Consider the following 25,534-nt stretch of genomic DNA (forward strand, 5'->3'; position numbering starts at 1 on the left):
AATACGATAGTATAACGTATATATACATGATATACTCTCACGTAGTCTTGTAGTTCACATTCCACATGTCCCGCATATCGAGGAAAGGAGTAACTTCTATGACAGAATCTTCACACTTTTTTTAAGTTGACAGAGCCTTTGCACTTTTATGCAAGTTGGACAACCACCAGTAGACGCGTCACCTGATTACTATGCTGAGTGGAACATTTAAATACATTTCACAAGATTTAGTAAGTTCACCCAGCAAACACCCAATGATGAATGATTATCCCTGCGACTTTCACAGATATGGTCATATGGACGTTTATGTTCCTGTTGAAGAAATTATCAATTATAAGTGGTTGCTCAGTTCAATCTCCTTCCTTTGTCATTACCATTTTGGTACATTTTAATTTCATAGATCTAGCAGATTGAACTTGCCAGTTATAAGTAATTTGCTTGTTAAATCTGTATATTCATATAACTTCACCCAATCCTCGGCTGATACCACAGTCTACCACAGTGGGTATGAGCGACGCCACCTAGAACTAATTCTAGGTGGTGTTCTTATAAGCCACCCACCCCATCAGCGGACGTTTGCCTTGAGGGATGGCGCTAGTTATAATACAGCTTTTGCTGGCCCCTCGATTTCCTTATAGGGAGGTTTATTGCATCATAAAAGACAGCGCTGACATCTGTGCTGCAAAATGTGCATAAGCAGCGCCTCCTATATTTTTTCAGTGCCTGGAACGCTCTCCTGGCAGTCGAGCGCGCGCTCCGCCTCCGCTCGCCGAGTGGTGGCGCTGTGCGAGTCCACAACAAAATGTGGATTGATGGTATTCAATGATCACGAAGACCATGTGGTCTTTATACAGGGCCAAAAAAATACCGAGGGTAAGCGAGTACAAGTACCTCGGAGTATGGGTAAATGAGGGGGATAGATATATGGAGGTACAAGAGAAAGCATCGGTAGCAAAGGGAAAGAGGAATGCTGCAATTATGAAGCACAGAGCTTTATGGGGATACAATAGGTACGAGGTGCTTCGAGGGCTGTGGAAGGGTGTGATGGTCCCGGGGCTTACATTTGGGAACTCAGTAGTGTGCATGAAGTCAGAGGTACAATCAGGAATGGATGTAAATCAAAGGACGGTGGGCCGCCTCGCGTTGGGCGCTCACAGGAAGACGACAAATGAGGCTGTAAAGGGTGACATGGGATGGACAGGCTTTGAAGTGAGGGAAACTCAGAGCAAAATGAGATTCGAAGAGAGGCTGAGAAAAATGAAGAACAGTAGATGGGCAGAGAAGGTTTTCAGGTATTTGTATAGAAAAAGCGTTGACACGCAGTGGAGAAAAAGAACTAGGAGGCTCACCAGTAAATATACGGCTGGCAGTGCGGGCGATATGGCAACAAGGAGCATTAAGCGGAAGGTCAGAAAGGCGGAGAGGACTCATTGGATGGCAGCGATGGAAAAGAAGCCGGCTCTGAGTAACTACCGAAAGGGAAAAAACGAAATAAGGAGGGAAAGGTTTTATGATAATTCAAGGGGAAGCGCTTTACTGTTTGAAGCAAGGTCGGGCTGCCTTAGAACGCGTAGTTATAAAGCGAGATTCAGTAACGAAGAAGAATAATGTACATGCTGCGGGGGAACTAAGGAAACGATGGAACATGTACTGATTGAATGTGGCGATATTCATCCAGGTATACGTGTGGGCACAAGTCTACATGAAGCCTTGGGTTTTAAGGACAACAATGGAAAGCTGCACACGTCCGCGATAGAAATAAGTAAGAGACGGTTAGAGTATTGGTGGCAGAAAAGTAGAGATAAAGAACAAAAATAAATAATGGGGGAAAAATAAGGTCATTCTGCCTTAAGAGGCAGAGAGATGGACCGTGAATTTATATTGTTTTTGGTATAATAACATAGATTTAATCAATGTAGATAAGGTATTAGGCGAACATGAAACAAGGAAGCTTGTTCTTTTTTTTTTTTCTCTTCGAGCCTGGTGGCAGACATGTCACCGCCCCGTTTTAAAGGGGGCGCTCATAGCATCCATCCATCCATCCACGACAGGGCCGGTCATATAGGCTCCCTAAGACTACGGGAAGCTGGCGCTGACCGGCCGCGCGTATTACGAAGCTCACAAATTCGTGTTTGCATCCGAGTTTAATTGCATTCGTGCTTCTCGCAGGCTTTCACGGATACAGGGGTGATGGAAAGAAACGCGAACATAGCGGCGCGCTGTCTTCATCACGCTCTGACCGTGGTGACAATAAAAAGACGCTAGATGGTCTTTGATTGTATCCGTCTTTTCATCAATCATCCAGGCTACAACCACTTGAAAATAAATGCGAAACAGCAAAGGATGCAGGTGCCGCATGTTTGCGTTTCTTTCCATCCCCACTGTATGTATTCCGCAGACAGTCTGTCAGGCCGTGCTGCCCGTTCGATGCTTGCATTCGAGTTTAACAGCATTCGCGTTTTATTTTCTATTTCAGGCTATTGCAGCCACGTCATTCGCATGCCTTAGTATGTCGTAGTCGTATACTGTTGTGTTCCACTCTGCAAATGGAACATAAAGAAATCACGATTGTCTTTTTTCCCCTTTATTGATAAAGAAAAAAACACTCACAGTGTTCTTTATGCATTCACCTAAGACGACTAAAAGGCGAAAGCTTTTTTTTTTTCTTCCCAGTCAATGTATTGCACATCCGCTGCCTCCCTTCGAGATTTTTCTGCACCTAATGTGATTTTCTTATAGCCTCAAGGATCTGAGGCACTGAGCTTTCTGCACCTCAGATGGTTATGCACTGCCTCCGTCATCGGCCCATTTTGACCAAGCACGATATGACGATAACGCACGATGTGACGTCACGACGATGTCACAAAATTTTATTATCTGGGGCGTCGTATGACGACGTCATCATGTGATGATTTCTTGCATCACTCGTGTTGGCGCCGCCGAAAGTCTATTTTCGCGTTTGATGAGGCATCATCATGCCGAGTGCGCGCCTATTGGTGCAGGCTTGTGTTCATCCGCCTTTGAGGAGGAAATGCCGCTGACTTCTAAAGTTGTAACTTGTAACGGCGAAGTCTGGGTCAGTTGGTACCTGACGCTGAGGCAAAAACCAGTCAGAAAGACGCTGGACAAGAGAATTAAGTGACACACAACGACTGGTCGTTGTGTGGGTCACTTCTTCCCTTGTCCGGCGTCTTTTTGACTGGTTTTTGCCTCAGCTTCTAAAGTTGTATCCGACTATAAGGCTTAATGTCGACCTCGTTCGGCTGTCCCTCCATGACTGGTGTTCGGGAGAGGTGGCTTGCAGTAATTAGGCGGGATAATTGGTCTCCTAATACGCCTTCAAACTACACTAGAATATGCAGCCATCATTTACGACCCGAAGATTTCATGGAATATAAGAAGCGGCGGCTCAAGAAGGACGCAGTAGCGTCAGTCCTTACAGACTACTCTTCACGTTTGCAGCCGAAGGTAACAATTAACTGAACCAAGCATGGCAAGTATCACAAGTATCACTAAACGTGACCGTGCTGCATCCGAACAGTCAACGAATGTATGTACCAGTAGCCATAGAGTTTCCTACAATACTTACTAGAGGGAACTCTGGCGCTAGTGTCTATGGGAGCTGCAACGCACGACGCTTCAGCCAGCATGGGAATGATGGGTAGTACACAAATTTGTCTAAACTTCGTACTTTCGGCTCCGTTTGGCTCCGCGTCGGCTACACCCGCTTTGTCGCAAAACGAAGTTCAGCAAAAGTGAGCAGTTCCACTTCACCAATTTAACCTTTTTAGGCTCACCAATTCAAACCTGGTCACGAAGTTCACAACGGTCTATTCTTTTATCCGAAATGAACGCCAAGACACAGCAATAAACAAAGCCACAAGTACATTTGAAGCCGCAAGCGCGAAGACTAGGCAAATTTGTGTACTACCCATCATTCCCATGGTAGCTGAACGATCGCAGCGCCAGAGTCCCCTCTAGTTAATTTTAGGAAACTCTATGCCAGTAGCAACACTGCCGCGATCGCCGCCATGTGCAGCGCTGCCATTAGGTCCTGAAGCTGAAGAATCGGAGCCCATGGACACCACATGCGCTACCGGCGAAACAACCGACAATCATTTACAGTGTCGCAATGAATGCGTGCACAAGGCTGGGCAGGCTGCCCCATGCAGTGGCGTAGCCAGGGGGGGGGGGCACACCGGGCCCCTGCCCTCCCCCCCCCCCCCGAAATTTTGTTTTACCATGGCATACAGAGCTCAAAGTGGCACTCGGTCATATTTGCCTGCCCGACCTCCACTTCAGATCATGGCTGGGCAGATACTCGCAAAAGTATTCCGGAATACAGATATCGAAATACATGGACTGGAAGCCTAAAATACAGATACTGAGATACATTTCCTTTAGCGTAACGGCATATTTCTGAGATACTTTTGCAATATGACGAAAAAAGTATTCCGGAATACAGATACTGCAATACAGATACTAGAATACTTGTTTTATTTCAAAGTTGCTCGTACTCCGCAAAGAAACTTATAAGTGTAGCATAATGGTGTAAATAAAGTTGCAGTGTATTGAAACTTTTAGTTTAATTGTTTATTACAGTACCCTCAGCGCCATTAAGACATCACAGAGGGGGAAGGGGGGCGGCTTACAAAGTACAAAGACGACTGAGGATTCCGCTGCCCATATATGCCGGTCATAAATACATACGCGCAATGGAGCCCAATATGTCGAAACGGCACAATCCAAAAATTGGCTTCCTAAAATCACGTTCTTTGGGTTGAGAGGGTGTAAGCCCTCCCAAGTCGCTCCTGCAAGCTCTCTAAACAGACGTGGAATCAGGGACAGCTGCTCAGAGCGCCCCATCAGAAACTACAGCAAGCACTCATCGCCTGGGCTGAAAGGGTCACTCTTCAATAAAGGTGTCACCACCACCGACGCTACCAGCACCCATTTCAGCAAGCCGCAACAGGCGAAGTCACCTCCGGCGGTCGGGGAGCCTGGTACCACAAAAGACCGTTTCACGCTTGTGATCAATTAGGAACGCACCGTGACACGCTGGAGAGGTGGCTGAAAGCGCGACAAAGATAGCCATCTTCTAGTCACTTCCACCGCGACTATGGGAACTGCTTTTAGAAGTGCCGCCGCTTTGAGAACTGAACGCACGCGAATTAAGCATCGCAAAGCCTCTGTTCCAAGGCGGTATCCGCGCGGGGGTCACGAAGTAATGGTTTACCACCCAAAAAAAACTAGGCGAGCTGCACTGGCCTTAAAAGACATCGACTTTCGTCGGCAGAGGCCGACAACACTGCCTCCGCGATTCTGCCCTCTGCGGCGTCGCGCGCTTTACGACAAGGACCATTCTGTGCTTGAGGGGAAACCATCGCCGCCCTTTCTATCGGCGACAGGCGGCGCGCCTTTGCTTGTCTTGGCACAAAAACAAATAAAAAAGAACCGTCATACCCCCTTGGAAACACGCGTCAACTCATTTCCGACAAAAAGAAAATGTAACGAGATACCCTTGTCCTGCATTGTATCGCGATACAAGCGATACATCATAAAAGTATTGCACTACTGAGATACAAATACATTTTTCAATTGTATCTCGATACAGAAATACAGATACTCAAAAGTATCTCTAAAATACTATCGCGATACTCGTGTATCGCGATACTGCCCAGTCCTGGCTGCAATCAACGCATTTTATTCGCCAACAATCGGCTCAAACAGCTCACAACGAAGCGCCGCTGTGTGCATTTGTATACGCGCCGCCGACCGCCTCTCCTCACTAACGCGGCGACGGTGCTGCCTCCTATAGGTTGATCTCGCGGCCAATAGGTCGGCCCCGCCTGCACAATTTGTTTGTGCAGATTCTTCCTTGATTGAAAACAGTTTTGAAAAGCAAATCATCTAATAATCTCTATGAATATATAAAAAATCACGTGAAATTCAGAGAAAACGTAGTTTCTTCTGTCTATATATATATATATATATATATATATATATATATATATATATATATATATATATATATATATATATATATATATATATATATTTATATATATATATATATAATCGAAGAAATGAAGGAGCACACTTACGAAAATTGCATACTTTTTACTCATTTACGTTTCGGCCGTGGCACGGCCTTCGTCATAACTTCCGAACTTCCTTTCGAATTATACATGCATATATATATATATATATATATATATATATATATATATATATATATATATATATATATATATATATATATATGACGCCAGCCCACCCACTCGCAAACGAGTTGGTACGCCACTGTTAACATCACTCCAGGTGGGGAATTCTGACTGGTGGTCTTGAAACCAGAGACTTGCGATCTCTTTCAGGTAGAAGGAAACATGACGAAGTTTCGAAGGCTCGTCCCACTGGTTGCTCGCGCCCACCTTTTCAAATGTCGACAGCCAATCTTCGACGTCTTGTTCATCGGTACCGTTAAAGAAAGGTGGATCGCGCAGGCGTAGCGCAGTGGGCACGATGACCATCGGAGGTTGGGTCATGCCCTGCTGGGTGGTTTGGAATGGTATGAAGCGTTATCGCGCTACAACAATATTTTATTCGGCATTGGCGTGCACTAGAGTACGACGACTATACCTCAGTATTCGCTACCTCAATTGGCAAATGTAATGTAGTAAATGTTGTATGCTTTTCCACCAAGTTGGTAGTGAGTAAACTGGAAAATATAGCGGTTGATTACCTTCATGGCCCAGCGAAGAACTTAGCCGGTAGTTTTCGCGACCTCTGAAACCTTTGGTACGTCCTGGTACAGTGATATCTTTCAATAGCAAACTGGCACGATGTTTCCGCATCATTTTGCAGGACCGGCGACTGTCACGTGAAAGTGGGAAGCGGTGGCGTCGAAATGCGCGTGGACCTCGGCGCCGGGCCCGTGCGAGCCACCTACCGGGGAGAAGTGAAGCTCATGGCATTCAGCCAGGACGTCACCATCGATTGCGACGTCAACAGCATGCAGATCATCGTAGAAGCCGTGCAGTGAGTAAAAACACTCTGTCCACACTTAGGCCAGCCGAGGTGATTAATTTCATGCATACTCGCAAATATCGTTATCCCAAACCGAACCGCAAAGTAAGGAACTCGAAAAAAAGTTACATATATAATGGGAATACCAAATGAGCGAAGTTTATTCAGGATTACTCATGTAGGTCTATTCGGTATATGAAAATACGCATTAGCTATCTGCAGTCTAACCTCGTTATAACAAAGTAGCATAAGGACAATAAGTTAATTCGTTATATCCGATATTCATTTTAAGTGTAGAGATAAAAACCGGCCTAGTAAGCCGGCAGTCTGGCTTGCGCGCAATCCCTAGATATAAGAACGCATTGTTCTAGGCTTCAAACAAAGTATAAACGACGTAATCGTTACCTGTCTCTTTCTGGCATTTCAAACTAAATAGACCGAAACATGATAAGGTGAAATTACAACAGGACAAAGTTCTTTTGACAAAACAGGCCTGCGTGGCGCAAACGGTCAAATGCTCTTTCTTTTTCACTGGTTGACCAGAATTTCCGCAACCTTTTCGAACGCTTAAAAAGAAAAAAAAAGCTAGGCAGATCCCACGCATTTTGGGAATCGATGTAATGCGAAGCAGTCAGCGAGGAGCTGCATAGATCGGATTGTTTGTTTTCGAGGCAAATCAAGGCACTCATGACACGAGCGTACCATGAGCGTGACACGTAAATCATGCCATATATGACATGCATGCCATGATTTTCATGCATGCAGTTATGTTTTTTCTTGTTCGTTTTCTCCTTGATGTGGATTGAAGTCCCGTCAAGGAGATGATCGACGTCGATGAAGCAGGAGGCAGGTTGGAGGTAATAAAAACTTGAAGGTATATTGCAGCGAAATATTTACAGTCATATGTACATCTTGCCGAAGCACACTGATGATAACATAGACATCAACAGCATCTTACTATTCTACTTAACTTTTCTTAAGTTAGAGCCTAGAACACTGTTACTACATACGAAGAACCGAGTCTCACTGTTCGACCACCGAGTGGTTACGGCCCAGACGAAAGTTGCATCGTACGGAGTCTTACTGATCGATCAGTTGAGTGATTACAGTCTAGACTGAAGGGAAACGAATTCCGTCCAGTCTTAAGTACCTTGCGGTAACAAAGAAAAGGGGAGGTGGCCACTGCTGGTCCGCCTCAACCTTCTGTTATCCAATCTGTTTATCCTCAGATTAAGCCACTCCCTACTGGGCTGTCCTTAATCTCGACAGCAGTGTTTTTACGGTGCAGACAGGCGTTTTGGCACTCTTTCCCATCCTGGCTCTCTTTCTCCTTATCCCACGTTTTCAGGGGTTCTCACGGTCGAATATATCGGTATCGCAGCAGCCCTGTGGCATTCGCGCCATTTCCCACGCGCATCGAGTCGAGCCCCCGGTGACAGTCGTCAGGACGGTTCCGGGAAACAATTTGCGTGTCCTCGTCTTTCCCGCGTTCGGACCGTGCATTGTTGCGACAACCCTTCCTTGCCGTCGGCGCGCCTTTGTTGTGGTCAGCATACTGTTGCTTCGAGCGACGGCACAGGGCGGGAGATCTTTGCCCTCCACATTTTCCCACACGTTCGGGCTGTAATCCCGAAGAGCCGACCTCCGAGGACGGTCGCGTACCCGGAACCCCTGTGGGCATCGTGGGAGCGAGCTGCTCCCTGCAGTTTGCTTTCGTTGATAATTGCACAGTCAAAGACCATGCCGAGAGAGCCGAGAAAGAAGCTTTGTACAACGTACAGTGCCGCGCCATCCCGTCTGCACAATCGACCTATGAGCGGCCAAAACCTAACACATGCCATGATATTTATGTTTGTCACAGTCATGCCACGCCATACATATATCCATTTTTATATATCCATTTAACGAAATGGCCGCGAGCGGCCCAAGACCGTGTCATGTAAATCATACCGTACATGATATGCGTGTCACGACTTTCATGTTACCACCTGTAATTTATGTTCTGTTTACACTTAGGTCACACCATACCAATTTTGATAGATATCACATTAACAAAACGACCGCGAGCGCACCATGAGCGTGGCATGTAAATCATGCCGTACATGACATATGACATACATATCATTATTTTCATGTTGCCACCTGTCGTATATCTTCGTCATAGAGTCATGTCACACCATACCACTTTTGGTATATGGCAAGGTACCGAAACGCCCGCGAGCACGTCATGAGCGTGTCATATAAATCATGCTGTACATCACATGCATGTCATGATTTTCATGGTTCCAGCTGTCGTTTATGTTGTCATAGAGTCACGCGAGCACGTCATGAGCGTGGCATGTAAATAATGCTGTACATCACAAGCATGTCATGATTTTCACGCTAAAACCTGTCGCTTATGCTCATCACAGAGTCATGTCAAGCCACACCACTTCTGGTATATGGCAAGCTAGCGAAACCGCCGCGAGCACGTGATAGTATGACATGTAAGTCATGCTGTACATGACATGCCTGTCACGCTTTCATGTTGCCACCTGTCGTTTATGTTCGTCATAGAGTCAGGTCACGACATAGCAGTTGTGGTATATATCCATTAAATTAAACGGCCGCGAGCGCCCAAGACCAGGTCATGTAAATCATGCCGTACACGACATGCATGTCACGATTTGCACATTAAGACCTGTCATTTATGTTCGTCACACATTATTGTCACGCCGTACTGATTTTGGTATATATAAAACGAAACGGCCGCACGAGCACCAAGACCGTGGCATGTAAATCATGCCGTTCGTGACATGCATCTCATGATTTTCATGTTATGACCTGTCATTTATGTTGTCATACAGTGCTTGATGCCATGCCATGGCAATTTTGGTATACATCCCATTAACGAAACAGCCACGAGAGCACAAAGTCATAGGCGGATAGATAGATAGATAGATAGATAGATAGATAGATAGATAGATAGATAGATAGATAGATAGATAGATAGATAGATAGATAGATAGATAGATAGATAGATAGATAGATAGATAGATAGATAGATAGATAGATAGATAGATAGATAGATAGATAGATAGATAGATAGATAGATAGATAGATAGATAGATAGATAGATAGATAGATAGATAGATAGTCGCAGAAGTTCGCTAAGAAATGCCTCGCATTTAATATGTTTGTGAATTGTATTCCAACATTCATTTTGCTTGTTATGCTACCTTGCGAGTTTTAAGCCTCGCACAAGCCAAGTATTTCTTCGTTACAGCCGATATCAGGGCTGTTGTGACCTTTCCGGTTTTCCTATAAAAAGAACAAATGTCAATGAAATCAAGCGTGACCAGCCAAAGTTCTTATTTAGTTCGCTATAGCCATTAATTCGCTATATCAGTGTTCGTTATAATGAGGCTCAACTTTAGTAGAAAACTGGGGCGGAAGCTTAGGTCGTGGGAGCGTTGCTCGAACCCATTCAACGTGAGCCGACAATACGACCACGTTGAATAAGATATGCTGGTGTGCTTCCGTACAATCTCCCTCCTTTGGAACGAGCTTCTTTGGATGACAAGAGGGCAATTAAGCTACGTCCGTACGTCAGCGCGCGTCATGACCTTGAGCACTTTCTTTCCTTGTTTTCTTTTGATGCGCGGCTCACTTTGAGTGTGATCGCGAGCGCACTGGTATAATTCTATAGTGCATTTTTAGCTGTGTAGTGCCGAAAAAGCTGTGTAGCGCAGCTATCCTCCATTTTTTCACTTAGTGGACTGTTCATTTCGGCCACCGTTGATTGGTCGGAGCTTGATTAGCAGCGTGCCCCCTGTTTCCGATTCTTCTTCCGTAGCGTCATTTTGGCGTGACGAAGCTTACAGAACTGTCGATACAAATAAGAAGGACGGAATACGCTTAATGCGTTTAGCTGGGCTAGCTAAGTGGTACTGACTTAGTGAATCCATAATGCTAGCGAACACAAACTATAGATTACACAGAACGACTAGCAGTTGTCCTGTGTCGTTCTGTGCAGTCTGTAGTATGTGTTCGCTATTATTGTGGATCAGTTAAGGAATGCGCTTCAATGCGGCAAACGCAGCCTCCTGAGGTCACTCTTGGCCGTGCGAATCTCGGAGGCCGTGCATTTACTCTGATACTGTAAGCGCGTTACGAGCCTTCCCATTTGACGCACCTGCGCGATTATACGTTATGGCTTGCCGCTTTTTGCAGCAACTGAACGCGCTCTAGCGACCTACAACACAGGGATAAACGAATGCAGCCGTCTATCCTCCAACGTTTTCTTAGAAGCGCTTGAGTAGGTATAGAACGTGCGAGCGCGCGTTTGTTTCATATTTCGCTAGTTTCGCGGGCTCTGGCCTATTTTCGAAAAAAGAAAAGTCAGCAACGTCTAAAGCAGGGGCCTAAAGCACACCTCGGCCAGCGGGCCGCAGTCATGAAATTTGCCCCACAAGGACCGGGACATTGAAGATGGTCGCAGCGGGATGAGGAGGGGAGGTTCAGTTCGAACAAAATGTTACCCAACGTTGTGATTTCAAAGAACGCTTTTCCCATATGTCACATTTGGGTCATTTCTGAAACGAGTTTGTCCTCAGGTGTCGAAAAGCATATCGATGACTTCCACCATGACTAAAAACCTGACTAAAAATGACTAAAGGCTTGTACAAAATGTCAGCTGACATTGCCATTGGAAGACCCTTCTCAAATATTACATTATATGGGTCATTTCTGGAGAGTATTTGGTGCCAGCATTCCAACAGCATATCGATACCTATCTTTATCTCCGAAATGACTCAAAATCTTGACGCCGAATTTGAGCCATGTAAGCTCTCCAAGGAGAGCTTACATGGTTGAATATCTGGCATACTTTCACGGTTATGTATCAACACATGGTGACCGCAGGGGGCCCCTCATAAAAAAATGCTTTAGACCAGTCATGCCTGTGTAGCTCATATGAACACAATTATTTAAAAAAGAAATATTGGACGAAGCGAGTTATGCTCGGGCCGCGGACCGCTATAGCGAGAGGTAGGCGGATCGCAAGTTTGAGACCCCTGAGTTAGGACACCCGGTGTATCTGCTATGACGACTGAGAAACGCCTTCCCGTAGCGCCTTGTTTTAACGAAAAGGGCAGTCACATGTTAATTCTTACTGTCACTGCTAAATCTTGGTAGTTCGCTCAATAACGCGTTGGTACGTTCACCTATATAAAAATCTGTGCAAGTAGTAAAGCGTGCCATGTAGAACCCATTTAACGTTCGTGGCTCCAAAGTCCCTGACATTCAGAACCAATTTTTCTCTCGGTATGCAGAAGAAACCGGAGAAATATCGAAAAATAACATTAATACTCTTTTCGATAGAAGATGTCGCCGATAACTCGGCGGTGAAAATTATTGGCTGACCTACTCAGTGTTCTAATTCCCGCGAGTAACTGTCCAAGGAGAGCTTACATGGTCGAATATCTGGCAAACTTTAGAAGGCCACCTTAGAATGATTTCTCTATGAATGGTCCCCTATATGTAAGCACGTGTGAAACCTGTACGCCGAGGTTTTCTTTAGTTCACATTTTAAACGTGAAGTCTGAATTTCGCAAGTGGTTGTGTTTGATTAAAGAAACAATCCGAGTTAGGGTACGGTCTCGCACCCACCTTCGCAGCATTTTCGTTAAGCCCATATCGCACAATGTAGCCTAGCCAAGCTCTGATTTGTCGGTTATCCCGCCATCGATTATATGTATAATAAATGCTTTGACCCGCTTCTCTGCCAGTTTATTTGTTCAGCTAGCAGACTCAACTCCATTAGACAGGCACGAGATAAAAGATACTTTTACTAAGCTGAGCTTGAACCACCCTACCCTGCAGTTCCGAGCGTCGCCGCGTCTCGTACGTGCTCTCGTGCTGTTCTTCGTCCCTTTACCCAGCCCGAAAGCTGCAATAAAACGTTACCGTCCACGTGGTTAAGTTCGACACACAGTTCAAGCGAGTAGAGTTTGTATGGGTCTGACCATTAGAAGACATCCTTGCACCTTGACCTTCCAGGAACGAATGACACCATCAGCGCTGTGGTATACTTCCACAACCCTCGCAAACTTCCATAGGTGGCGTGGTGTGTTGTCAGCGCGCACTAATACAACGTGTACTTGTTTCCCTGATGCGGTTAATCTTTTATCAGCAAAGTGCGCAGATCGCCGCATCAGTGGGTATTCCTTTTGTCATAGCTTCCAAAACGTTTCTATCAGTGGCTTGCCGGCGCATGGTGCCTTCTCTCTTGGAATTAACGGTGACTTCATCGGCGGTCTCATACGGAATTGATTTCAACCTTCGTACAAGCAGGCTAGTTAATATGCAACGTCCGTTAACGTTCGGCTACAGTGTGAACGTGCAAGATTCTCCTGCATATGTCTCTATGAAAGTCAGGAGAATAGAGCTTATGACTCCTTCGATCTGAGACAGCACTGTCGATATTTCCTCGACGTCTAGACGACCTTTTCCGATATTTTTTTTCCAAGGGAAGCTTCACTGACCGTACAAGGCGCTCCCTCGACCCACTTTAGGCGCAGTAGACTTCCATGAATTGTTTAACTCCTCGGAAAGTTATTGCAGAGGTAAACAAGTGATTGTTCTTCAACTCACTGTTTGCATCGGTATTCTTAGGAAAGAAGTAGCTTACACAGAGTTAATGTAGGCATAACAGGGTCCACAGCGCTACAGATGAAGGTTCAAAGCGAAAATTAAAAGCAAGAATGCGTAAATTGCTGCGCTTTATGTCGGAATATACGGTTTCGGCTTATATCTTTTTATGTCGCCGATCTTTGTGAGTGAGCGGTAGTGTGGTCGAGGTAGTTGTGTGTGTACCCTGCCGTATCGTGTCTAAATATCGCAGGTACAGCGCAAGAAATGCAGGAAGGAAAAACAGAGACAGGAAAGAGCGCTGACTTTCAACTGAATTTATTGAAGGTATTCCGCGCTGTACTACGATATCTAGCATGAACCAACTCGCTCAACTCAAGCTCTTGTTGCTGAAAATTACTTGTGTCGTGTCTGCCCGTCTGAAAAAGCGCGACTTGTTCGCAGGGCACCCAACGCCAAGCCCGAGTTGAAAAAGTTCTCGGTGCAGAAGCTGCAAGGGGTGCGCGTGGCGATCCACGGCCTCGGGGCGCTGAGCGGCGTGGCCAACGCGCTCTCCGTTGTGCTCACCACTGTCTTCGAGGAGGAAATCCGGCGCGCCGTGGAAGACAGCGTACGGAACCTCTTCTCCGAGAAGCTGGCCGAACTGGGAGGCACCATCCCCTCTGCGCTCGTCGCACTGGGATAGCCTCAATCACTCACTCACCAGCAACGCTGAAATCCAACACTTCTTCAACGTTTCGAGCGCTTGCGTGAGAATCTGCAAGCTCAAGCTGCACCTATAGCGGTGATACTCCTAAATATGAACTGGAAAGTAACATTTTTTTCGAAGTAATGAATGCGAAAATTCCGCGAATTTCATCAGACAAAGCTGTCGTTGTGTGCCAAGCATTTACAGAAGAGATGCAGAGGCCTAAGTGCAGACATCCATACATTAGTTGCATTGCTATGAGACTTTCAACATTAGCCAAAACTTTGCCAAAAGCAGCCAAACTTAGTCAACATAAGGCCTCTGCGCTATCCAAGAGTTGACAGTGCTGAAATTATGCGAATGGATCTGATGGGCTTCACACAAAGTGTGTACTCTCATTCAATAACTCTTCTATGTTTATTGTGAATTTCTCTATAATGATAGTTATGGATCACAGCTTGTGTGTCCTACCGAATTCTTCCTCAGAAAACTATTTTGTGCTGACTTCAAAGCTTCTTTTGAAACATCAGTTCACACCCGATAGAACTTTTATGAATAATAAGAAACGTTTTGTTGTCGGTCGGGTTTAAGATCTGTGCAAAAATAGAATATACTTCATGAGCCATTAAAACACATGCTTTCATCCAATGCATTTGTCTCCCTCTTTTTCGTCGATGTTAGACGCCACCGTCTTTATTTCATCGGTTGAGTAGTATTCTCGTGTCGCGTGACCGTTGCGCCAATGCATACGAATTGGTATTTGTAAAGTGGCAGTGAAGCAACGATAATATTAAGCCCTTATATATATCAAGAAAATGGCAACTGGTTTCAATCGTTCTTACCTTCCGTAGAGCACATATCGTTGCTGTAATAGTGGAGCGGCGTTGATAATGTTGTCCTATGTTAACATTGGGCACCTTCAGGCAATGTTGACGGAGCGTTAAAAGTAGTGATGTTGCTGGAATGTGAGAACCAAATAATGAACCAACGTTGCATGATTGTGATGGGGTTTTGTGTAAAGAGTATGTAGTTATCGGCAATGTCTTAGGTCTCATCACTTTTTCATGAGTAGAAATTACGAAATTATCACAGACTTTCGTAAACAGGTTGTAATTCAAAAGAATTGTTGCAGCAAACACGTGCGGAGAAAAAAGTCACAATTTCGCTGCATCGGCAAGCAGTGATTGCGATAGCAACAAATTGGAATGTAAATCGAAGAACGGAAAGCAGCTCAAAATGTCCAGCGCATCGCTCAAGCACGAAGGACGCGCGAAAAGAATACACACAGGACGAGCGCGAACTATGAAGTGTCACAGTTGTTACTTATTTCTGTTTGAACAGCGCGCTCGTTTCGCAAGCGCGGCCGCTGCAGCGAGCGAAGTGACCTTCGTACGCTCTGCAACTTCAGCGCGGACATCGCGGTGAAAGCACAAGACATACAACCCCCCTTCTCCCACCACGAGGTAAGCGCGCACGCAGCGACCACGCCCTGTAGGGCGAAGTGCACGGAGGCGCGCGCGCAACTACGAGCGGGGCGATGACCTTCAAAGCGCGCCCCTGGCGCACTTCGCGCCATCTCGCTGGTGAGCAAGAAAGCACGCTGAAATAAATGGTGTATATAAATTGCTAACCGTTAGCATGCTGTAAGACGGTACTTTTCGTGGCCTAGCCGTCTAACGCCGCGCGCTACAGAGCGAGAGGTCGCCCGTTCGACTCCGCGCGTCGGAACGTATTTCTGAATTATTTTTCTTTGTGCCTTTTATATATACTATATATACATATATACACATACGGGACATTACGGCGACGCCGACGGCAAAAATCAGCCGAGAGTGTCCGTATAATTGCTATCGCAATAAAAAGTGAAAAGCGTCACTTCAGCATGTTCATATCCGCAAATGACTGATGGCACGCACCACTCATCGCATAACTGCCGGAGAATTTTCTAGCTGTGGAGCAGGGGCTGCTTTGTGTGGCCAGAGTCAGCCGGAGCGCCGATGCTTCCTGAGCAGATGTATCACTACGCCAAGTATGTCAGCTTCGGTTGGTTGCGCGCACGCTTTTTCTCGAAGCGTACATATGAAGTGAACCAAGCTTCACCAGTCTTGTTTCCACGTGGCGCAAATAGTACGCCAGGGCAAACGTTTTCAGTTTTTAATCACGAACTACGTTGATTCGCGGAGCTCATGGCTGCGTTTGGGCTCTCGGCACAATACCAACAGTTCAGTTTTCTCCTTGGCGCTGGAAGTTGCCGGCGGTGCTTCTTTAGGGCTGTGTTTTCGCCTGTCATTGGTCCAGCATCGCTGGGGCACCGGGGGGTAGAGTACTTTCATGCACGGTACTTCTATAGTTAAACGCTAATCGGCAACTGAAGCCACGCAAGCGATTAAATAAGCGGGAAAGTCGCCCGCAGTTCGAGTGATCGTGTTGTATACATGTAGTGTGCTGAGTGCTTGAGTTGTATACATATAGTGTGCTGAGCGCTTGCGTTGTTTTGATAGGTGTTGAAAATGAAACGATCAAGACTGAAGGGTGCGCTCAGTGCTTTGACTGAACGCCATACAAAAGCAACTCGCTGAACAAGTGCACAGGTTGGTTTAAATTTTCTCGATTTTCTTCATAAATTGTGAGCCCGAGAATCATAAAGCCTAATATGTGGGCCCAAGTGTTGATATAATGGCTCATTTAGCCTAGGTTCACATGAAGCAAACAATCCGATGGGCACGTTGATCTGCGGTACCTTTCTTATGCCACATGCTGTTAGATATTTGACAAAGGTTGCGATGAGACAGAGTACAAAGGAAGTTTCAAAGGTGTCTAAGAGGCGATGCATCCTTTTCAAATGAATGGCTAAATCAGAGAGCAAAAGTTCATCACTAGTTCACGCTAGAAATTTTGCCTTTTTGTTTTCACATCAGAGTAAACAGTTCCAAGCTGTATCCACGTCAGTATAATTTACTGCTGCCACATGTCTCTTGCAGTATATGGATTGCTCTGCACGGACCATGCTGTAGTCAGAGGACGTCTGAAAGTAAGACTAAGTCATAGAAGTAGCAGCAGGCTGTAAGGTTCTTACACGTACACCTAAACACGATCTTCGCGCTCAGTCAGAACAGTTTAACCTCTGCCCCATTGATGTGTTTCTTTGTGGCTATATTGAAAATGTTTTCTGTCATAAAGTTGAACGCTTGTTCTTTGTTGCATCTGTGGGACGCTAGCGCAGGCGAGGATTGATTCACCCGAAAGCCGTGCATCCCAAACGATAACTGGCTTTTATTTCCTCTTGTCTCGGAGAGAGAAGGATGCCGGAGCGCCGATGGGCCAGAGGAGAAAGATGCCTGCGCGCGGTGTTGTGCCAGAGCACCTGACCGAATGGGGAAGCGAATAAACACCTGCACTTCGTTGGAAGTCCAAGGCATCGCGGTCAGCGTCTACCCTGCGACCAAGCTAAGGGGCCCGCACCTGCCACCTGGAGGCAGGGACTTAGCCCTGCGTGCATTGTCTGAAATCCAGTCGTTTCAGCCAGCCACGTCGATTGACGCCAGTCGTTCTTCGAAGCTACCCTGCTACGGAAAGCAGCATTCTTGAGGACGATGGAAAGGCTGCTCCACACCTGCGGCCGGCGGATGGTCAGGGGACTAGAGGAACGTCAACACCTGCGGCCGGCGGATGGTCAGGAGGTTAGAAGACCGTCAACACCTGCGGCCGGCGGATGGTCAGGAGGTTAGAAGACCGTCAACACCTGCGGCCGGCGGATGGTCAGGAGACTAGAAGAACGTCAACACCTGCGGCCGGCGGATGGTCAGGAGACTAGAAGAACGTCAACACCTGGGACCAAAGAGCCACCCTGTCAACAATGGACTGGTCCCCTATTTAAGACCGGCCTGGTCCGTTGTTAGAGAGACGCCCCAGCCGACTTGGTCGTGCTGGCAGGCTCTGTCCTGCTATAACCTGCTATAACCTGCTATTACCTGCTATTACCTGCTATACCTGCTATAAACGTTGTTACTACGTTTTCTAAACGTTTTGGCCTCCTTGCTCTGCTCCTCAACGATAAGTCCGATCTTCGGCATCATCGGCTCGCCAGCCTCCCGGCTTTCATCGACACGAAAACCCACTTCCTAACAGCGGGCAGGCCCCGGTTACCGCGGCGCCTGACGGGGCGCGGCCGCGTAATTTTGTTTCCTCGAGGGACCGCGCACGCGACAAAGAAAACGAAGGAGTGCGAGGAAGAAACCGGCACCGGCCGATGGCTGTTCCACCGCCGGACTTCACCCCCAGGAGACCGGTTTCCTCCTCGCACTCCTCCGTTTGCAAGGAGGAAACCGCTCTGATGGACGCCTGTTCCGCTTCTCGGAAGGGAGACGTGTGTGGCAGTTTATTTCTTTCTCTTTTTTGTTTCTTTTTTTTATGAGGGGGAGAGGAGGCGCTGGCGCTCGCCGCCCGCTCCCTGTCCGACCAAGTTTGACTGGTTTGGCACGAGTGATTCTGCCTTTTTCCTTTTCCTCCCGAACCACCAAGAAAGCACTCATGCGGCTGCGTGAGTCCTGTTAACTTTTCAGCGCGTAATGCGAATCTGCGTGTCGACGATGAGCAGTACTGTTGATGTTCAGGAGCCTATTCTCAGAAGGCACTTGCAGGACTTAAAGCATGAAGATGGCATTTGGTCTGGATACCTAAAATCGGAAAGGTTATTCACGTGTGTCAGGTACTAAAGTGCTCGTGAGATAAAGATCAGGCTGTGCTTAAGAGTATGTGTTACTTTCGTGTGGGGGTATCAATGGGAACCAACTCGCAGGGATAATTTGTTTCTCCCTTCAGTATCTGCTGGGATAATACATTTGTTTGTACACTAGCTTATGCCTCGGTTTGTACTAGGCGCGTTGCTTATGAATGTACCGTGCTTGTAATCAGCCAAGCCATTTTAAAAATACGGCTTTATTGCTAAATTCGAGGCTCTAACTTACTAATGTTTGAAGTTTGAAAAACAGCGCATAGACAAAAACGTGCTCTATTTACGGAAAAAGACGCAATTCCATTCCCATTCTATTCCGTACAAAAGGCGCTTAATTCCATTCCCATTCCATTCCTCCAAGCGTTGTCCCCATGCCATTCTCATTCCATTACAGGGTCGCGAAAATGCGGAATGATTCCGGATTCATTCCAATTCCGGAGTGGCAACTCCGCAACACTGGTAGATATCAAGCTAGAGGAGGCAGGCCCAACAACCTAATCTCAAATGACATGCTTACTTCTCATACGTTAATGGCTGATAGCCTTCAAATTCATTAGGCTGCAGTCTACAGATACAAATCCGAGTGTATATGAAATGCACGTAATGCTGATAAATTGAGACTTATTTCCTGTTCAGCATTTCAGCTGGTTGGTTCGCTTTGGAAATTATCAATAATTGCGAAATCTACAAACACTGCTACGATGAACACCAGCGGTTGCATATTGTACACGATCTCACATTATCAAGCACAGAATATAGTTGTGAGAAGTACAGGGATCATATAATCGGCCCTCAACAGGATGGATACATAACCTCTAGATCCTGAGTCGGCCATGCCAAAAGAAAATACAAAAAAGCCTAGCCGTAAGGGGCGTAGTTCCAGAAGTTCATTCCGGGTGGGAATGTTGTCTGCCTCCTCTTTACATATGTTCTTGTGTATGCTTGTATGACTTCCAGAATGGGCGCTCGTAGGTCACCATTGCCGCTCATTAGTACGCCGGAGAAACGTCAAGAGTGTAGTGTTGGGACTCCGGGTCCTGCGGGTCTCATCATTGGTAGCTGGCCCCCGTCATCGGACCCTTCGTCTCGCCAAATCCGAGAGAAGAGGCGCTCGTACGAACGAAAGAGATTTATTTACATGTTAAAAATGATCAAGTGACCAAGCGACAAGTGACCAGTGACAAGTTACAAGATACAAGGGACACACAGTGATGGAAGCAACATTTTGCTTTTTGGAGCACATCCTGGAGCAGAAAAAACGCTAGTTTGGAGCAGTTATTGGCATTTCCGGAGCAGATGGCAAAATATTCCAAACGACACCTGGAGTCTAAAGCATTATTTAAGGCGGGACACTGCTCTTAAAATTTTTTTCTCATTTCTTGATCGATTTTGATGATACTTAGTGAGTTTATGTATAATTGTGGACTGATTTCAAATAAGCAATTATTTTTATAGTATAACCAGTAGTTCTTAAAATACAAAATATTTTGTGCCTTTTGGGGAGGAAGGTTTTTTTTTTAACAGAGATAGTTACAAGGTAAATCAGCATATCAAAATAACCTGTAATCAGTACTGAGTGCAATGCAACAAAAATGGATGTTCTAAGCCCATTAGAACAAAAGTTACAATATGTTGAACATTCACGAGTGCGTCAATTTCAAGCTGGGATTTCCTTTGCGAATGTTCAACATGCTGTAACTTTTGTTCTATTGGGCTTAGAACATCCATTTTTGTTGCATTGCACTCAGTTCTGATTACAGGTTATTGTGATATGCTGATTTACTTTGTAACTCTCTCTGTTAAAGGGACACTAAAGGCAAATATTAAGTCGACGTTGATTGTTGAAATAGCGGTCCAGAAACCTCGTAGTGCTACTTTTATGCCAAGGAAGTGCTTATTTTGAAATGACATCACGTTTTAGTGGTCCGCATCGCGTTAGCGCACTTCAAATCACCCGCCTGAAATCCGACTTTCATACGTCACTGCTGCCGTGCCCAACGTTGCCCGCCTTTACTGCGCGGCCGCCGACACTAGTAGCAGCAGAGCGAAAGTAGCGGGACCCACAGCAGCAACAACGGCCATCAAAGCCATCGAAGCTTGCCGCAATCGCCGCAATGGATGTGGACGGAGAACTTGACAACGAGACATTGGCTCGCAACGCTGGGCTCCAATTCAGCGACTTGAGCCCCGATGAACGCGGTATGATGCTGAGGGCTCGTAGTGCCGGCGCCGTTGCATGCGGCATTTTGTCGAACTTTCTGTCAGAGCGACTTTCACGAGCGCGCAAAACACACGCGGCAGTACGCGATCCCGAAACTACCACTGAGACGCGACCGCGTGAGCGAAGCAGGGCGCCGGGCGAAGCGCAGTTCGGCGAAAATGGAACCTTTGAACCACGCGCGCCGTCTCCCTGGCAACGCCAGAGAGGTTCTTTTTTCAACGAATCAAACGGAAACGAAAAAACAGCATTTTATTACGTCTTTTGATGCATGGAAGGTTCTTTTTTTATAGCTGCTAGTTTGATTACTAGTGATTTATTGTAGGCAGACTTTCATACTTCATCGGGATCACTTCGAAAATGTCCCACTCGTGGCGCTCATCATGTGATACATTTAGCTTAATTTCTCGGTAAGTAGTTCACTGCTGTTGATAATGTTGCCGTTTTAGAAGTTGTCATACATTGAGCTTTCACTCTGACATAAATTGTTATTTGCCTTTAGGGTCCCTTTAAAAAAAAAGATCTTCCTCCCCAAAAGGCACATGAAATATTTTGTATTTTAAGAACTACGGGTTACTAGAAAAATAGTTGCATAATTGAAATCGGCGCTCGAATATACATAAACTCACAAAGTATCATCAAAATCGATCAAGAAATTAGAAAAAATTTTAAGAGCAGTGTCTCGCAAGTATTAATACTTATTATTAAACATATTGCACGTACAATTTTCACTGCGAATTGCGCAAAAACAAATAATTAAAGGGACCGACAACCAACTTTTGTGGTACCCGTTTTCTTGAGTGCAACGGGAAGCTTACCGGTCATAGCTTCTAATCACGGAGTGGTAACGCGGAGAACACCGTAAAACATTTGTAATCAGAGTTTTTCGATCTGCAGCGATTATGCAGTCTTAATATCACATGCTGCAAACTGTGAGAGGTGAGTGCGATAGCGATTATACGCCAGCAGCGGTGACAAGTTATGCCCTAAGTATAAAAAGGATGTTACGTTTGGAAAGCCTGCGGACGTGCCGCGACTACTGCTTTCTAGCCTATTAAATTATTTTACAATAGTTATAGCGTTTTTCTGGGGCTTCTTAAAGAAGTACTTTGGCCGTACACAGGTCGCTTTATCACATTTTAGTTAAGCCAAGCCAAGCTAAGCCTTCGAAAGCGAAACAAGTGGTAGGATACACCAGCAGTGTTGTTCATGAAGTGATAGCAATCCTCCACAGAACAGTAAGTCGATGGCATTTTGCGAGCAGCAGCGCAAACTCGCGTGCTACTCTTCAAAAGTCCGATACGACGAGAGCAGAAGAGAGTCGAGTACGCGGGAAACGCCGCCGGACGCCGCGCGCATGCGCCGCAGCCTCCGTTTCACTGGAAGCCACGAAAGCAGCGCCGCATCTCATGCTTTACTTCTTTTACCTTAGGAACAAACGGAAATTGACAATAACATACATATTCAAAATTTCAGCCCTCGTTCTGGTGCGTGTAAAAGCATTGGACTACGTACAACAAAGTGCTTAAGACTAGCATACGTCTAGTTCATGGCGCTCGCGCTAGGCTGCGCGACATACCGGTTTTTGTTACTTTTAAACGCGATTTAAAAATATAAATCCTACTCAGATCGCGAAAAGTATTCTGGAATCTGTCACTATAATTCACGGCCTTTTCATTTCCACGAGGATCTAATCACCCGTTCTGGCCAGTTGTCGGTCCCTTTAAGCAGATGGGTGGTCACTGAACACTAAATAAGATGAGCTATATACTTAAGTTTTCAGGGACTTATGGCAGAAATGATATGAAACTGATAAAGCTGAGCCCCAAATTATAAAAGAAACCACAATCACGTACAACAGTTTATAATCAGTAATAGAGCAAAGCAATCTGTTATTTTCTTATTTCGACAATGCCACTACTTGTGGCATTGTCGATATGTTAGTATGGAGCTAGTATAGAAACTCCATACTAGCATACTAAACATACTATACTCGTGGACAACTTTTTTTGGCAATGAAGGAAAGACTGCGGGGGCGGAGCTACTGCACATGTACTGCTCTGCGAAGTAGTCCGGTTTGGCGCGCGTTTCAAATTTAGTTTCAGTTTGTGAACCTTCCATATCTCCTGTGACGGCTGTTTGATTATTCGAGTGGCGATGGTTGAATAATAACATTGCATACTATTTGCTTCGTCTGCATAGACAGCCATTTGTTAGTGAAATTATTCACAAGCTCCTTAGGTGAGTCATCGGAAAAGCTGGAGGGTGATGAGCGCTCACCTGAAGACAAAGACGCTATTTTGACTGTGAGGTGCATGTAAAAGGTGCGACGTTTTCACACGTGCAAAAACATGAAATGACACTGCGTAAAGTAAAACAAATATAAATTTTATATTTCCTTGGTGCATGCTGCGCCTCTTTTCAAACAGTGTCCAGTAGAAAATAGAGCATTATTGTTTTTTATTCTCACGCAGAAAACACAGACACAATCGTGGGACTATATTCTTCAGCGGTAGCACACGCACAGTTTGGCTCTGCAGCCTTCTCTTCACTGCCAAGAAAAGTTGTTCGTGAGTATAGAATGATAGTAGACAGCTTGTTTTTTGTTTCATTTAGGCTTGCTGGATGATCATGTGCTTAAAAGTTCATTGTTTTCAGTTTACCTGTGCCATTTCGGAGCAGGTCCGGAGCAGTTACTAACAAAAATTGCAGTTTGGAGCAGCATGGAGCAGCATTTCTCTTTTGGGGCAGTTTGGAGCAATTGGAGCAGCACTTCCATCACTGGACACATACAGAACGTCTTCGGCCTTTTATAGCGCCGCGTTGCCAACCCTGGGCGCATTGTCCGCGTCTTCAGCCAATACGGTCGTCTCGGCGCCTTGCCCACGAGGGAGGGGAAAGACACCACACATGGAGAGGGCAAACTAACACGATGCCCAAATATGGTCACAAAACCTCAAACGATGCCCAAATATGGTCACGAACTCACGGCACCAAGAGCTTGCACACGGCAGATTCCAGAATTCTCCCGGCGAGGGGGAAGAGCCTGAATGGGGAGATGGGGAGGGGTTGACGACTACTCGGTCCTCTGCGCGCAAGACCGGTCCGTTGACCTTTGTTCTCGCTTGCTTGCGAGGTCGTCTCAAGTGCATGCTACCCCTGGAATGCGTCGACGATCTCCTTGACGGATTCGCAAACGTTGAAAGAACCCCAATGCTGGGGACGCGCGGGGGGGTAAAGATCTCGATGGGCTGAGGTTTGCAGCCACAGTCCGGAGAGATCAGCGCCGCCATCCGGTTTGGTGAAGATTTTCCTTGATGACCACCTGCTTCACTGTGGGCTCAACAGACATCACATACGCACATGAAAACACAACTACTCAGCCGGTGAGCGCCGGACAATTTCGCCAAACTCCACCAGGCAATTTTCCCTTTTAACTGACATTTAAGAGTACACAATTTATTCAAAATTTTACTCCTGCGTTAAGGTGAAACTAACTACAACACTAGAAGCACACCAAGCCTGAAACCGTGGATAGCAGTGTCTTCAATGTTTTCAAACAAGTTCAATCGAACCCGAAAAGAACAAAAAAAAAAAAAAGAACATAATCACTAGCCCTTGTCTAGGTCAGGAAAAAAGAATATGCCAGAACTCTCGAGACGGCCTCCCGCGTCAGGGGCATCGACTCAAGCCATCAGCGTTGCCATGAAGTTCCCCTTTTAGTATCGTACCTCAACGTACGTTCTGGCAAAACTAGGTTCTAGCGCAGCAGCAGACACTAAACCTACTTCGCGCTATACATAAAACACCAACAAGTGAAATTCGGTTCCGCTCGAGAAACGCTACCACTGCTTCACAATTAGCGGTCGTACCAATATTCACTCATGACTACCGTGACACACCTTACGCAGTCAGCTCACTCCCGTGCGGGTCACTGCTTCCGCACAAGTTACTCATAATATTGCGCCCACAACTATTTCGCACCAATGCTTATAGGCTCAATAAAATAAACACATACATCGCTTAAAAATACCAAAAGTAAGAAACAGCTTAGCTAAACAAACTAGTCGCGGAGATAACAAAAGAACACTACATCAAACTAGAATAACTTTACGAAAAAATCCTTTCGACAAACTGTCACATTCTCCGACAACCTTACAGCTTTCTTCCCCCTTTTAGTCGTACTCGTGGCGGTCGCGGTCTTGGCGACATTTCAGATCGCAAGAGACCACAATGA

The 25,534-nt window shown here is 45.9% G+C and overlaps 1 protein-coding gene across 1 annotated transcript in view; it reads left to right on the forward strand.

Moving 5' to 3' along the window:
* LOC119386732 (uncharacterized) overlaps positions 1-15,002 on the forward strand; it is a 44,692-nt gene extending 29,690 nt beyond the window's left edge. The window contains exons 3-4 of the mRNA XM_037654016.2: positions 6,865-7,038; positions 14,101-15,002. Coding sequence (XP_037509944.1) covers positions 6,865-7,038; positions 14,101-14,341 — 415 coding nt within the window. The 3' untranslated portion in view covers positions 14,342-15,002. The remainder of the gene's footprint in view (positions 1-6,864; positions 7,039-14,100) is intronic.
* The last annotated feature ends 10,532 nt before the right edge of the window (positions 15,003-25,534 follow it).

This window comes from Rhipicephalus sanguineus, chromosome 3, assembly GCF_013339695.2.
Source record: "Rhipicephalus sanguineus isolate Rsan-2018 chromosome 3, BIME_Rsan_1.4, whole genome shotgun sequence".
Classification (NCBI taxonomy): domain Eukaryota; kingdom Metazoa; phylum Arthropoda; class Arachnida; order Ixodida; family Ixodidae; genus Rhipicephalus; species Rhipicephalus sanguineus.